Here is a 17834-nt window from a genome sequence, read left to right on the forward strand (position 1 = left end):
AAACAGACATCTGGGTCAGATCTTGCCTTCCACAGTGGGGAAGTGACACTAGTGTTGCCTGCTGCTGACATGACATTTCACACACCCTTGTACACACCATGTCATCTGACTTGACAAGGCAGTGAACAGAACAACGGAGGTGAAAGAAGGGGAGAGAATTAGACAGGAAAAGTACAGCAGAGTGAAGGCTGTTCACAGCCAGGAGGTCAGCCAGACACCACGCACCTGTCCCTGTCCTCCCCACAGCAGCAGGTGACAACACCTGTTGAGGACACCGCCTGGGACCCTTCACCCACACAGCCCTCTCTCCTGACCAACACCTGTACTGACTGACCCGTTTCCCTCAGCCATTCTTCACACAGGGACACACCTTTCTCTAAAGCCTCAAGTCCAGTATTTCTCATGGGCTACCCTACCTGTCCCCGACCTGGCTCACTTCATACTGCCTTAAAGCTTGCACTTTGCTGCCAGGTTTTCTTGGCCCATACAGCAGTCTACAGACCTTGCATATTGTGTGGACGTAGTGTGTGTGTTTCAAGCCTCAAGACAAGTCCTCAACATACCCACAGTCAGCACCCTGTGCTCACAGTCATGCTCCGGTGTTGTACAGAGCCAACACCTGCATCAAGTCTTGCGGGCACCATCTGCCACAGTCTTTGTGAATATGTATGATATGTTTCAGGTTAGTATACACATCATCAAAAATCCATCTTCAGCTATGACAAGAAATAAATGACAGATGTGACGAGGTCAAATACACGAAGATAATGAATTTTACTCAACAGCACAGACAGACAGACAACAGACAGTGCACGTGCACTCAAGACAAGAGCACAGGGTCCCAGCAGTACAGAGAGGCCTAACAGGACAGCCGTGTCCAAGTCAGCCATGCATCATCCAGACGGTCAGCGTGACGTTGCATATAGAGTGAAAACAGTTGTCACTGGTCAGGTAGCAAGGTGCTGGGTTAACAACAGAGCGGGAAGCCATCACAGAGTGCGCTGTGCGCTGTATCCTCCCCATGCATAACAGCCAGCCGCTGACAATGATACAACAACAGTGGTGACGGGTGCGGTAGGCAGCTGGGCCCTTCCCCCGACCACACCACACACACACACAGCCAGAAGAAAGGCAACAGACCACAAGACTCTTCCCTCAACAACACCACCACCACCTAAATGCTGACAGACACACAAAGTAATGTCAGGACACACACACCACAGCGCTGTCCTGGTGTTCTGTCTGACAGCTAAACCAGCTCCAGACCCACTTGGCATCCTGACGGTGTGGGGGAACTCACTGAACCAGGACAAGAGAAAACATGGACCACACACACACTGCACAGTGATGAACAGATGGCAAAACTTGATCCAAACTATTTTCTTTCTTTTCTCTCTCTCTGTCTCTCTCTCTCTCATCCATACATGTTCCTGCTGACCAATCTGTGTCATCCACACAGACGACCAATCAATATCGTTCTCACTGTCAACTTGTGCAATCAGTGTCATCCACACATCACATGATGACCAATGATTATCACCCACACTTATCAGTCCATGTGTCATCCAGTAAGAGCACTTGAAGGCCATCATCTTCATAATACACACACACACACACACACAAAGCATGAAGCTGTGCAAGAAATAACATGTATCGATGCAAACTGGACTGGTACATACTAGTTACACTATTATCACACAAGCAGTGTCAACTACATTGAAAGTAACGCCAGTGATAGCACCTCCAGAGAAAAACTACGTAACAAGTTCATGTGTCAAAAAGCCAAAGTGGGACAGTGACAATGGAAACGGAGCAAGCATGGACACGTCCATATTCAGTGAAATGCTGACAGACATTCAGCCATGTTTCTCACCTGGAAATCCTCCTCTCTTCATCCCAAAACTTTTTTTATCACCCACACATGCACACACTCAAACACCAACTTTCTCACACACACACATGCACACACTCACACACCAACTTTCTCACACACACATGCACACACTCACACACCAACTTTCTCACACACACATGCACACACTCACACACCAACTTTCTCACACACACACATGCACACACTCAAACACCAACTCAAACACCACACACATGCACACACTCAAACACCAACTTTCTCACACACACACATGCACACACTCAAACACCAACTTTCTCACACACACACATGCACACACTCAAACACCAACTTTCTCACACACACATGCACACACTCAAACACCAACTTTCTCACACACACATGCACACACTCAAACACCAACTTTCTCACACACACACATGCACACACTCAAACACCAACTTTCTCACACACAGAGTCACACAGGGCACCACCCACTTCTCGCCTACAAACATTCCCTTGTCATGTCCGGCCACTGTACAGAGACCAGTCCAAAGCAGACTGCATGCTTTCCATCACAGTCTCCCTGCCCTGGTGGAAACAAACTTCAAGTCACGTCTACTGTGCTAACTCTGTACATGTGCGTTCCTTGTCATTGTAAAAAAAAAAAAAAAAAAAAAAAAGCAAGAAGAAACGAAGCGAAGCGAAACCAACAGAACAATATGAAAGAGTGGCACGGATTTTACACTGCATAACGGTCTGCACATTAACAAAACATGTACAATCATGAAAATATCCTTTTCCGGTCAAGGTTACCAGCACGGTGATTACAATCCAGACGACAATGACAGCATGTACACACACACACACACACACAAACAAGTTGCTATGGTAACACAGCGCCATGCTGTTCCTGTCCCAGCTCCAGGCTGCACGACCTTCAGCTAGACGACAGGTGTTGCTCCCCCCCACACCTCCCCCCCTCCAGGCTGCCACTGGTCCCCTCTCTGTGTGGCAGGGCTGTGGTCCATGCTGTGGGTAATGCTGAAAGCTAGGCATCAAGCTGAAAGCAGGTGATATATTTATTATGCAGGTCGGTGGTCCCCCCCTTGGCACGGAGCTGGGCGGTGAGTGGGACACACACCTCACGTCGGCCCTCACAGCTCTCGGGTCACACACCGCAGTCAAGGTTATCAATGGTGTACACGATAAATGACATACATGGCATACAGAGCACACACGGGGGCTTCCCCGAGCCATCCACACGGGTCCATCCATGTTCCATCAGTGAACAGTTCTCCCTACATCCTTGCCCACTGTCCTTCAGCCACTGTCCATGCAGGTGTGCTGGATGACGATGATGATGATGCCGACTTTGATATTTGGTTCTTTGAATGGCATCCGGTGTGTTGGGAGGCCACTCTGTATCATACAGTCATTGCTGATTCAGTGGTGTGTTTGATGATAAAAAATACTGTACGCTTGGTACTTTGAATGACAGCATGCGTGTGTGAGTGTGATGATTGACTTTCCTAACAGCCATGTCTCTCTGCTGACAGCTCAAGTGTGGATGTGTGATGAACATGAAGCTGTCTCCTTTCTAGCAACGACTGATGACGCATGAGCTGTGTATGCATGAGGGGGGAGGGAGCATGGTGTGTGTGGATGTGGAAGCTGTGCACAGTGCCCAGTTGGTCCATGCACAGACACTGGTACCATGGTCACTGACCCACCACTGGTGGTCGGCACACAGCCGTCATGCCGGCTGTCAGTCACAGTCCCTGCGGTGCTGCCTTCACCCTCACCCTGCCGGCACAACCCCCCCTCCCCCAACACACACACACAGCGTGCGGGCAGGACGGGCAGGGCATGCCGTGCGGCTGTGGACAGCACACACTAGAAGGAGCCGGCAGAGTCAGAGTCCTCTGGTGGCCGGTCCTTGTACTTCTCCTTGCGGATCTTCTCCAGGCGGCGCCGAGCATCCTGCAGCTCCTTCTCCTTTCGCAGGATCTCTTCCTGGGCCATGATCTCCTGTCAACACCACATCGTGTGTCACACAACACCACATCGTGTGTCACACATCAACACCACGTCGTGTGTCACACATCAACACCACATCGTGTGGAACATCAACACCACATCGTGTGTCACACATCAACACCACGTCGTGTGTCACACATCAACACCACAGACGACACCACAACACGTGTCAGACAACCAGTCACTGTCAACACCACAACACGTGTCAGACAACCAGTCACTGTCAACACCACAACACGTGTCAGACAACCAGTCACTGTCAACACCACAATTAACATCGCAGACACAGAAAGGGACAAGCAAGCTAAACATGACACTATCTCTCAGCAACACAAACCGCCCTGGTTTCAGTCACGGGCTGGGCTGAACATCCCATCTCAGCAGTACAAAGCTTGCAAAACGTTCACCATTTCCCACCTTGTATGGAGTTAACACAGGCTTTGGACAATTCTGAACGTTGCTTTCAAGTCACACTGCCACAGTGCTGACAATGAAAGAACAATGAGGCCAGGAGAGCAAAGGATTAACTCTCTCCATACGAACGGCGAAAGAGACGACGCTAACAGCGTTTCAAGGTTTGGTCATTCAGACACCCACTAGACATCCGAGGGGTCTGTGTAGAGGAGAAGAGAGGACTGGCCGTACTGAGTGAGTTAACAGACAATAAAGAGTGGTAACTCTTCATTTACAAGGTACGCAACTTCAAGTCAATGCTGCTCACGCTACCGATTCAGCCAGCATACAGGACAAATAAAAGGTACACTAGAACAAAGCCAGACACTTCCTCGCCAACCCAACTGCATGCTTACAGCCTGAGGAACCAGGAAGGACTAACACTCACAACGCCATGTCAACATCAACGCCAGTCTAACCCTGCATCAAACAAATCAGCATCTATCTATCATTTCCAACTTTAGACAGGAATAACCTTCTGCATTCACAGACTGCGACTGACAGTTGTATACTTGTGTCAAGCAGTGACCTGTAAAGTGCGTGACAATTTTAACCATGCTGCTTAGGAAACCACACACCACTCGGGCGCCATGTGCTGGGTATGTTCCTGTTTCAGTAACTCACCAAACACGGACATGGATCATGAGATCTGTAACGTGCAGATCTGATCGGCGTGTGTACATACATGAAGGATATAGATGAAGAGTCTGACGGCACAAGGGGGTCAGCACGTCTACCTGTCCTACTGGGGAAGAAAACAACAATCTTCTTCTTCTTCGTCCGGGGACTGCAGCTCCCACGTTCACTCGTATGTAAAGGAGTGGGTTTTTACGTGTATGACTGTTTTTACCCTGCCATATAGGCAGCCATACTCTGTTTTAGGGGGTAAAACGACGATTAATCTCCAGCCTCAACCCACCCGGTGCCACTACCGGGCCCCAACCCAGGACCCCCACACTGAAATGTCCACTGCTCTACCCACCCGACTATCACGCCCATCACAGGAATAACCTTAACTCACTCCAGGCGAACAGTTCTCTCCCTTGCTTTTCCCTACAGACGACCCATTTGTTAGGGTTAGGAAAAAAATCACAAAAAATACAAAACATAGAGTAACTGAAAGAAACTCACTGTACTTGACCCACTGACCCCTCTCTTCGCGTCACTGCTCTCAGAAACTGAGTCACTATCAGTAACTTCTTGCTGGTAGCTTTCTTCACTGCAGATACTTTATCGAACGTCTTCATCATCCTTGTTGATGTCGAAACCTTCAGTCTGAAGCATTTCAATCACTTCAGCAGCGATAAAAGCCGCTGTCATGATCTAGTTTGCTCCAAAAATTTCCACTTGTATTGCCTGCGACGCCATTTGCGGTATGTATGCAGATTAGCTTGTCATATGGGGTCGTGAACTCGCTGTGGAGTGTGTTGTTACAAAATCTCAAGAAGAAACTTTCCATTTGACCCTTGACACGTTCGCAATGCCCAGTGTAGCTGCCATTGTTATGCCAACCCATGAGGAAAACGTGGAAAAATTGTTAATAGTCGAAACCGCTATAGCGTTCTGCTGTCCAGAACGCTACCTTATGGTAGGAAAGCTATAGCGTTCCATCGTCTGGAGTGAGTTCAAGTTTCTCACGAGGGAAAGAAAACTTCAATGAAAATAAATTTTTAATATGTAATAAGGAAAGCAGAGGCCAAGTGTGAGGGGGCGATGGAGGTGACTGACTTAAGCAATGCTTTCCTCCAAAGCTCTAACCACTTCCCAATCGGCGGTCACAGGAGCAACCTTTAAAAAACTCTTATATCACGTGTGGGGAAACTGAACACACACACACACACACACCAGACACACACACACACAGCGCAGCACAGTGACTGACCTGAGCGATGCCGCCCACCATACGCTTGTTGACGGTGAGACTCTCCTCCTCCTCCTGCACGTCTCTCTCCTGCTGGGCTGCCTTCACCAGGGCCTCCGACGCCCGCTTCACCGCGTTGCCTGCCGCCTGCAACCGCTACACCCTGCGTCACTGATTCCCACCCCTGTCACACTTCACTCACTGCTTCTCTCCCCTCAGATTCTCTCCCCTGTCACCCTTCATCACTGCTTCTTCATCAATGATTCTCTCCCCTGTCACACTTCATCACTGTTTCTCTCCCCTGTCACACTTTCACTCACTGCTTCTCTCCCCTGTCACACTTTCACTCACTCGTCAAACCTCCAACATTCTAACACCCTCTCTGCCCTAATCAAATGTCCAATCAACCAACCCCCTCGCCCCCCCCTTCCCCAAACCCTCAAGAAAACTGCAGGACCCCAGCTCAACACCAATGACTGACCTGTAACCTCTGCATGGCCACAGAGCCAGGGTCGGCCTTGACCTTGCAGGCCATGAGCAGCTGTGCTGTGGAGCCGGCCACCTCCTTGGCCGAAGCAATCAGCTTCTCCTCACTGGCGTGGCCCTGCACCATGGCGTTGGCCGCTTCACACAGGCTGTGGGTGGCCGCTGCCACCATGCGCGCCTGCACACACACACACACACACACACACACGCACACACACACGCACGCATACACACACGCACGCACGCATACACACACATGCACACACATACACACACACACACTTATAGTGAATAGACGTCTAAAAACACTTATAGTGAATAGACTTAGTTAAACTGAAGATAAAACACACACACACACCACACACACACACACACACACCACACACACACACACACACACACGCACACACACCTTTAAAGACACACCACACATACACCACACACACACACCACACATGCACACTCACACAACACATGCACACAATACACACATCACTTGTTATTCAGGGACCCACTTTAGGGCTGCTTTTTTTTTCTTTTTTTTCTTTTTTTTTTAATTGTACAGTCTCAATTTCCAGATACCAGTGTGTATAGACAGATCCATGTAACACTACACCTCAACCACTAAACCAAAGAAAAGAAAAAAAAAAAAAGAAAAAAAGCAGATGCTTTTGTTATACATGATGGTCCACTGACCTGCCCTCTGTCTACATCCAACAGACCTTTGTTATACATGATGGTCCACTGACCTGCCCTCTGTCTACATCCAACAGACCTTTGTTATACATGGTGGTCCACTGACCTGCCCTCTGTCTACATCCAACATGCCTTTGTTATACATGATGGTCCACTGACCTGCCCTCTGTCTACATCCAACAGACCTTTGTTATACATGATGGTCCACTGACCTGCCCTCTGTCTACATCCAACAGACCTTTGTTATCCATGATGGTCCACTGACCTGCCCTCTGTCTACATCCAACAGACCTTTGTTATACATGATGGTCCACTGACCTGCCCTCTGTCTACATCCAACAGACCTTTGTTATACATGGTGGTCCACTGACCTGCCCTCTGTCTACATCCAACATGCCTTTGTTATACATGGTCCACTGACCTGCCCTCTGTCTACATCCAACAGACCTTTGTTATACATGATGGTCCACTGACCTGCCCTCTGTCTACATCCAACAGGCCTTTGTTATACATGATGGTCCACTGACCTGCCCTCTGTCTACATCCAACAGACCTTTGTTATACATGATGGTCCACTGACCTGCCCTCTGTCTACATCCAACATGCCTTTGTTATACATGATGTTACCTCATTATTTGGCTTTTATTTTTCACCAACATGTACGCTGCCAAGCCCTGATTATACCACATTTCACAAGGGCTTTCTGCTGCTGCATTATAAAAAAAAGAAAAGAAAAAAAAAAGACCTTTACAATCAGCTATGTGATACCATTTTCTGATTTTTACTATCCTTACATATGTACTGCCTAAACACAGTCAGCATCATGAGTAGGGTGTGTACTGCACAGCTACTTTTCGTGCATCACACACTGCATATCAATGACATACATTTTCCATCAGGCTACTGGCTAGATTTTCAGGCCTGACGTTTATAGCAGAGAGAGAAATTTATGTATAGTGGTGTGTGAGGATTATAGCAGAGATGTCTATGTACAGCACTGTGTGTGGATTATAGCAGAGATGTCTATGTACAGCACTGTGTGTGGATTACAGCAGAGATGTCTATGTACAGCACTGTGTGTGGATTATAGCAGAGATGTCTATGTATAGCACTGTGTGTGGATTACAGCAGAGATGTCTATGTATAGCACTGTGTGTGGATTATAGCTGACATGTCTATGTATAGCACTGTGTGTGGATGACAGCAGAGATGTCTATGTATAGCACTGTGTGTGGATTATAGCTGACATGTCTATGTATAGCACTGTGTGTGGATTATAGCAGACATGTCTATGTACAGCACTGTGTGTGGATTATAGCAGACATGTCTATGTATAGCACTGTGTGTGGATTATAGCAGACATGTCTATGTATAGCACTGTGTGTGGATGACAGCAGAGATGTCTATGTATAGCACTGTGTGTGGATTATAGCAGACATGTCTATGTATAGCACTGTGTGTGGATTATAGCAGACATGTCTATGTACAGCACTGTGTGTGGATTATAGCTGACATGTCTATGTATAGCACTGTGTGTGGATTATAGCAGACATGTCTATGTACAGCACTGTGTGTGGATTATAGCTGACATGTCTATGTATAGCACTGTGTGTGGATGACAGCAGAGATGTCTATGTATAGCACTGTGTGTGGATTATAGCTGACATGTCTATGTATAGCACTGTGTGTGGATTATAGCAGACATGTCTATGTACAGCACTGTGTGTGGATGACAGCAGACATGTCTATGTATAGCACCGTGTGTGGATTATAGCAGACATGTCTATGTATAGCACTGTGTGTGGATGACAGCAGACATGTCTATGTATAGCACTGTGTGTGGATTATAGCAGACATGTCTATGTATAGCACTGTGTGTGGATTATAGCAGAGATGTCTATGTATAGCACTGTGTGTGGATTATAGCAGAGATGTCTATGTATAGCACTGTGTGTGGATTATAGCTGACATGTCTATGTATAGCACTGTGTGTGGATTATAGCAGACATGTCTATGTACAGCACTGTGTGTGGATTATAGCAGACATGTCTATGTATAGCACTGTGTGTGGATTATAGCAGACATGTCTATGTATAGCACTGTGTGTGGATTATAGCTGACATGTCTATGTATAGCACTGTGTGTGGCTGACAGCAGAGATGTCTATGTAAAGCACTGTGTGTGGATTATAGCTGACATGTCTATGTATAGCACTGTGTGTGGCTGACAGCAGAGATGTCTATGTATAGCACCGTGTGTGGCTGACAGCAGAGATGTCTATGTATAGCACTGTGTGTGGCTGACAGCAGAGATGTCTATGTATAGCACTGTGTGTGGCTGACAGCAGAGATGTCTATGTATAGCACTGTGTGTGGCTGACAGCAGAGATGTCTATGTATAGCACTGTGTGTGGCTGACAGCAGAGATGTCTATGTATAGCACTGTGTGTGGCTGACAGCAGAGATGTCTATGTATAGCACTGTGTGTGGCTGACAGCAGAGATGTCTATGTATAGCACTGTGTGTGGCTGACAGCAGAGATGTCTATGTAAAGCACTGTGTGTGGATGACAGCAGAGATGTCTATGTATAGCACTGTGTGTGGCTGACAGCAGAGATGTCTATGTATAGCACTGTGTGTGGCTGACAGCAGAGATGTCTATGTAAAGCACTGTGTGTGGATGACAGCAGAGATGTCTATGTATAGCACTGTGTGTGGCTGACAGCAGAGATGTCTATGTATAGCACTGTGTGTGGCTGACAGCAGAGATGTCTATGTATAGCACTGTGTGTGGCTGACAGCAGAGATGTCTATGTATAGCACTGTGTGTGGCTGACAGCAGAGATGTCTATGTATAGCACTGTGTGTGGATGACAGCAGAGATGTCTATGTATAGCACTGTGTGTGGATGACAGCAGAGATGTCTATGTATAGCACTGTGTGTGGATGACAGCAGAGATGTCTATGTATAGCACTGTGTGTGGATTATAGCTGACATGTCTATGTATAGCACTGTGTGTGGATGACAGCAGACATGTCTATGTATAGCACCGTGTGTGGATTATAGCTGACATGTCTATGTATAGCACTGTGTGTGGATTATAGCAGACATGTCTATGTATAGCACTGTGTGTGGATGACAGCAGAGATGTCTATGTATAGCACTGTGTGTGGATTATAGCTGACATGTCTATGTATAGCACTGTGTGTGGATGACAGCAGAGATGTCTATGTATAGCACTGTGTGTGGATGACAGCAGAGATGTCTATGTATAGCACTGTGTGTGGATGACAGCAGAGATGTCTATGTAAAGCACTGTGTGTGGATGACAGCAGAGATGTCTATGTGTAGCACTGTGTGTGGATGACAGCAGAGATGTCTATGTATAGCACTGTGTGTGGATTATAGCTGACATGTCTATGTATAGCACCGTGTGTGGATGACAGCAGAGATGTCTATGTATAACACTGTGTGTGGATTATAGCAGACATGTCTATGTATAGCACTGTGTGTGGATTATAGCAGACATGTCTATGTATAGCACTGTGTGTGGATTATAGCAGACATGTCTATGTATAGCACTGTGTGTGGATTATAGCAGACATGTCTATGTACAGCACTGTGTGTGGATTATAGCTGACATGTCTATGTACAGCACTGTGTGTGGATTATAGCTGACATGTCTATGTATAGCACTGTGTGTGGATTATAGCTGACATGTCTATGTATAGCACTGTGTGTGGATTATAGCAGACATGTCTATGTACAGCACTGTGTGTGGATTATAGCTGACATGTCTATGTACAGCACTGTGTGTGGATTATAGCAGAGATGTCTATGTACAGCACTGTGTGTGGCTTATAGCAGACATGTCTATGTATAGCACCGTGTGTGGATTATAGCTGACATGACTATGTATAGTACTGTGTGTGGATTATAGCTGGCATGTCTATGTATAGCACTGTGTGTGGTTGACAGCAGACATGTCTATGTATAGCACTGTGTGTGGATTATAGCTGACATGTCTATGTATAGCACTGTGTGTGGATTATAGCAGACATGTCTATGTATAGCACTGTGTGTGGATTATAGCAGACATGTCTATGTATAGCACTGTGTGTGGATGACAGCAGAGATGTCTATGTATAGCACTGTGTGTGGATGACAGCAGAGATGTCTATGTATAGCACTGTGTGTGGTTGACAGCAGAGATGTCTATGTAAAGCACTGTGTGTGGATTATAGCTGACATGTCTATGTATAGCACTGTGTGTGGTTGACAGCAGAGATGTCTATGTAAAGCACTGTGTGTGGATTATAGCTGACATGTCTATGTATAGCACTGTGTGTGGATGACAGCAGAGATGTCTATGTATAGCACTGTGTGTGGATGACAGCAGAGATGTCTATGTATAACACTGTGTGTGGATGACAGCAGAGATGTCTATGTATAGCACTGTGTGTGGTTGACAGCAGACAGCAGTGTGTAAGAGCAGAGATGACAGTTCAAGAAGCGTAAAGGGACAGGAGCCAGCGACCCTTACAGCAGAGATGTCTATGTATAACACTGTGTGTGGTTGACAGCTGACAGCAGTGTGTAAGAGCAGAGCTGACAGTTCAAGAAGCGTAAGGGGACAGGAGCCAGGGACACTTACAGCAGAGATGAGTCCTTGTGACCACTGTCCATCCTCGTCCACAGCGTGTCGGGTGAACGTGGAGCTCACCTGTACACAGTTTGCATCGTACCCTCAACACGCTGTGCGGGTTGTACACACCACACTTCTTCCATCCTCAACACACTGTGCGGGTTGTACACACCACACTTCTTCCACCCTCAACACACTGTGCGGGTTGTACACACCACACTTCTTCCATCCTCCACACACTGTGCGTGTTGTACACAGCACACTTCTTCCACCCTCCACACACTTTGCGGGTTTGTACACAGCACACTTCTTCCACCCTCAACACACTGTGCGGGTTGTACACAGCACACTTCTTCCACCCTCAACACACTGTGCGGGTTGTACACACCACACTTCTTCCACCCTCAACACACTGTGCGGGTTGTACACACCACACTTCTTCCACCCTCAACACACTGTGCGGGTTGTACACAGCACACTTCTTCCACCCTCAACACACTGTGCAGGTTGTACACACCACACTTCTTCCACCCTCAACACACTGTGCGGGTTGTACACACCACACTTCTTCCACCCTCAACACACTGTGCGGGTTGTACACACCACACTTCTTCCACCCTCAACACACTGTGCGGGTTGTACACAGAAAACTTCCACCCTCAACACACTGTGCGGGTTGTACACAGAAAACTTCCATCCTCAACACACTGTGCGGGTTGTACACAGCACACTTCTTCCACCCTCAACACACTGTGCGGGTTGTACACAGCACACTTCTTCCACCCTCAACACACTGTGCGGGTTGTACACAGCACACTTCTTCCACCCTCAACACACTGCGCGGGTTGTACACAGCACACTTCTTCCACCCTCAACACACTGCGCGGGTTGTACACAGCACACTTCTTCCATCCTCCACACACTGTGCGTGTTGTAAACAGCACACTTCTTCCATCCTCAACACACTGTGTGGGTTGTACACACCACACTTCTTCCACCCTCAACACACTGTGCAGGTTGTACACACCACACTTCTTCCATCCTCAACACACTGTGCGGGTTGTACACACCACACTTCTTCCACCCTCAACACACTGTGCGGGTTGTACACACCACACTTCTTCCACCCTCAACACACTGTGCGGGTTGTACACAGCACACTTCTTCCACCCTCAGTACAATGTAGGAAAGACCACAGCACAAAAACATCAGTGACCTGTAAGCACCAGATACTCTGTCACCACTCTGTGCAGACAGACAAGTGGACAGCTTTGGCACTGACCTGTGTGAAACACATGCTCCCCCACTCGCTCCTCTTTGCAGATCGAAACAAACCACTCCTTCTTCTTCTTCTTCTGCGTTCGTGGGCTTCAACTCCCACGTTCACTCGTATATACGCGAGTGGGCTTTTTACGTGTATGACCGTTTTTACCAGCCATACTCCGCTTTCCGGGATGTGCATGCTGGGTATGTTCTTGTTTCCATAACCCACCAAACGCTGACATGGATTACAGGATCTTTAACGTGCGTATTTGATCTTCTGCTTGCGCATACACACGAAGGGGGTTCAGGCACTGGCAGGTCTGCACATATGCTGACCTGGGAGATCGTAAAAATCTCCACCCTTTACCCACCAGGCGCCCTCACCGTGATTCGAACCCGGGACCCTCAGATCGAAAGTCCAACGCTTTAACCATTCGGCTATGGCGCCCGTCAAGAAACCACTCCAGGATCAACACATTTCCCAATGCCACAGCCACCATTCACTCTTTCACACAAAGGCACAAATAAACACAGACACAAAAAGCTGACCACATCCATTTGCCCACATGTACACACACACACACACTCACTCTTACTGTCACATATAACATATACATGACCAGAATGCATTGCCATGCACACTAACAAACACACTCAAGTGATGTAAGCCCGCACACACACATACGCACGCACACACACACACACACACACACACAGCTGTCTTCAAAGATCTGACCTTGCCCTGAGCCACCAGCTCTCGCTGTGCAGCAGAGGCTGACTTGACCAGAGCCGCTGTTGCTGCTGCAATGGACTTGGCTGCCTCCAGGATCTGCTCGTCAAAGTTCAGGCTTTCGTCCGCTTTCTGTCACACACACACACACACACACACACACCATCAGGATACAGTGCACATTGATACAGCACATAATTGACGATACTGCACACAACATCAGTCCATGATGACGCATCAGTAAAATGACACATCACAACAGCCACATCAAAACAGACCCAACATGACGGTCTCGTTTCATCTCAAACACCAACACTGCTCTATCATTCTGTTTCGCTCTCTGACTTAACTTTTTTTTTTTAAACTCCGACTGAGCCTAATGTCACTGGTCTCCAAACTTACATTATGATTACAGACACAGACCCTCCGATCCACAAACTCTGTCCCTTCAAATCAAACATCACATAGCACTCTTCTGAAGGCGCATCCAGAACCCACGCTTGTCTCAAAGATATGCCCCAATTCATTTCACCAAAGACAAACGTGTATCACAGAAAGTCAATAAATGCTTCCTTCAGTAACTCGGCTGTCACCGCTTCAGCTGGGTACTCATGACGCTGACCAGCTGCTGAATCTCAGCTAAAACTTGTTCAGCACAATGGTCACAGCAACCTCCAAGGCCAGGTCAAAACTGGCATGCAACAACAGCAATGCCCCTCTGTACACACAGTCACCAACATGGTCCGTGCACTGCTTCAGACCCATACACTGACACGCCCTCTGTATACATGGTTAACCAGACCCATACACTGACACGCCCTCTGTACACATGGTTAACCAGACCCATACACTGACACGCCCTCTGTACACATGGTTAACCAGACCCATACGCTGACACGCCCTCTGTACACATGGTTAACCAGACCCATACACTGACACGCCCTCTGTACACATGGTCAACCAGACCCATACGCTGACACGCCCTCTGTACACATGGTTAACCAGACCCATACGCTGACACGCCCTCTGTACACACGGTTAACCAGACCCATACACTGACACGCCCTCTGTACACATGGTTAACCAGACCCATACACTGACACGCCCTCTGTACACATGGTTAACCAGACCCATACGCTGCCACGCCCTCTGTACACATGGTCAACCAGACCCATACGCTGACACGCCCTGTGTACACATGGTTAACCAGACCCATACACTGACACGCCCTCTGTACACACGGTTAACCAGACCCATACGCTGACACGCCCTCTGTACACACGGTTAACCAGACCCATACACTGACGCGCCCTCTGTACACCTGGTTAACCAGACCCATACACTGACGCGCCCTCTGTACACCTGGTTAACCAGACCCATACGCTGACACGCCCTCTGTACATGTACACCTGGTTAACCAGACCCATACGCTGACACGCCCTCTGTACACCTGGTTAACCAGACCCATACGCTGACACGCCCTCTGTACACCTGGTTAACCAGACCCATACGCTGACACGCCCTCTGTACACATGGTTAACCAGACCCATACACTGACGCGCCCTCTGTACACCTGGTTAACCAGACCCATACACTGACGCGCCCTCTGTACACCTGGTTAGCCAGACCCATACGCTGACACGCCCTCTGTACACACGGTTAACCAGACCCATACACTGACACGCCCTCTGTACACATGGTTAACCAGACCCATACACTGACGCACCCTCTGTACACATGGTCAACCAGACCCATACACTGATGCACTACTGACTCCACACCACGCGTTCCCTTAACCCCTAGGCTGCCTGCATGACGAGATAACTCGTCATGGCAAGCATGTATGCTTCGCTGCCTGCATGACGAGATAACTCGTCATCGAAATATTCTGACTTTTCCCTGCTTTGCATTCAGTTCGTTGACAAAAATGCTGGTAGCTTTAGCTTGGGGAATCTTTCTGGATTCTATTCATAGCTAGAAACACCATCTGCGTCATAAGGCAGTCCTTTATTTCAACGTTTTGGTTGGGTTACTGGCCGCAGTCTTTGCCTGGCTCCTCTCCTCGCTCGCTCAACAAAATGTCGGACGGACTCCGTGCTCAAGACATGCGCTCGTGGCGAACTAAATCAACCAAGATTACTTTCTTCAGCTAATGCTCAGAAAGAATTGGAGCATACATTCGAAGGAGAAGACAGTGGTGAACATTTATAGGACGATTTGATAGAAAATAAAGGGAGCAATCAAGAGAGTGGCCAAGATACAACTATCAGTGAGTGATGCAGGGTGTTCAACTCTAGCAGACGAATTTTTAGCAGGGCACCGTATAAGCTATTTTCTTGGCACTCAGCCAACGCGGTCTGATGAAGTGACGGTGTGAGAGGGGTGAAGAGGAGGGGGGTGGAGACTGAGGGGGCGTGGCCTCACATCCATATTATCACTTGCAGAAGTCACAATGCATCTATTTCTTTTTCAGTTTTTTTATATTGTGGTTGTTCTAGTATGATTTTGTGTGTGCAGATATCCATTTGTCCAGAAAATGATATTTTTGTGCAAATTACCAGACTAATGTTTGTAATGAACAAGCTGAAAATGTGACAAAAAACAAAACACTGATTTCAAAACAACAGCATGTCACTTAAAATGCATAAAATGGGAAAACATCATGTGTTTTGTATTCTTTATTCATTTCCCTTTCAGAAAATATATACTTTTATGGGTCTTTCTCCAATAACAAAGAGCACAGAATTTTTTGAAAATTTATACCCGTTTTTTGTGAAAAAACCCTGGCAAATAGATTTCACTTAAATCTTATTTTCCTGGCAGCGAAAGGGTTAAGCCTCTTTTTTCTCGTCCTGGTTTCAAGCTCTCTAGTCACTGCTAACGGACTAGTACCTCATCATCAATTTTACTGCGGTGTTGCTTATTCCTGAACAATGGTCAAACAAGAAACAAAACAACCCCCCCCCCCCCCCCCCCCCCCCCCGACAAAACCACCCTCTGGCACCCAACACTGCCTGCCTGGCCTCCCTACCTCAAGACATGGAAAAGCCAGAAAACAGTGGATGCAAGGGTCACTGCCACCCCCCAACCCCACCCACTCCTTCCACCACCTGGTCAGGATCTCTTTACCTGGGAGTGAGCGTGTGTGTGTGTGTGTGTGTGTGTAAGAGTGTCAAGTTTTGTGGCCTCAGATGCCATGACCGTGTCGCTGTTGTGACATGTTTGACTACTTGGTTGTCAGAAGCCACACCAAATATATCAAACATATCTAGCAGAGACAGGCAGAGTCTACACAGCGCCACACACACAGCAGGAAGGACACATGCCAGACGCTGCCTGCAGGGCGCCCCACCAGGACTCCACCAGCACTGACCTCCCAGGATCACAGCAAACCTTACAGCCCTGAAGGACTCCTCCACCACCACTGACCTCCCAGGATCACAGCAAACCTTACAGCCCTGAAGGACTCCTCCACCACCACTGACCTCCCAGGATCACAGCAAACCTTACAGCCCTGAAGGACTCCACCACCACTGACCTCCCAGGATCACAGCAAACCTTACAGCCATGAAGGACTCCACCACCACTGACCTCCCAGGATCACAGCAAACCTTACAGCCCTGAAGGACTCCACCACCACTGACCTCCCAGGATCACAGCAAACCTTACAGCCCTGAAGGACTCCACCAGCACTGACCTCCCAGGATCACAGCAAACCTTACAGCCATGAAGGACTCCACCAGCACTGACCTCCCAGGATCACAGCAAACCTTACAGCCATGAAGGACTCCTCCACCACCACTGACCT

At 47.9% G+C, this 17834-nt stretch overlaps 1 protein-coding gene across 16 annotated transcripts in view; it reads right to left on the reverse strand.

Annotated features, from left to right (window-relative positions):
* Positions 1 to 1402: 1402 nt before the first annotated feature.
* LOC143277973 (talin-1-like) overlaps positions 1403 to 17834 on the reverse strand; it is a 218750-nt gene continuing 202318 nt past the window's right edge. For 15 of the 16 annotated variants that reach the window (XM_076582975.1, XM_076582969.1, XM_076582979.1 and 12 more), the window contains 5 exons: positions 14033 to 14158; positions 12043 to 12111; positions 6688 to 6870; positions 6228 to 6353; positions 1403 to 3883 (listed from right to left, as the gene is read on the reverse strand). In XM_076582975.1, coding sequence (XP_076439090.1) covers positions 3749 to 3883; positions 6228 to 6353; positions 6688 to 6870; positions 12043 to 12111; positions 14033 to 14158 — 639 coding nt within the window. In that variant the 3' untranslated portion in view covers positions 1403 to 3748. The remainder of the gene's footprint in view (positions 3884 to 6227; positions 6354 to 6687; positions 6871 to 12042; positions 12112 to 14032; positions 14159 to 17834) is intronic. The other variant, XR_013053819.1, reaches the window with a different exon arrangement.

Source organism: Babylonia areolata, chromosome 35, assembly GCF_041734735.1.
Source record: "Babylonia areolata isolate BAREFJ2019XMU chromosome 35, ASM4173473v1, whole genome shotgun sequence".
Classification (NCBI taxonomy): Eukaryota; Metazoa; Mollusca; class Gastropoda; order Neogastropoda; family Buccinidae; genus Babylonia; species Babylonia areolata.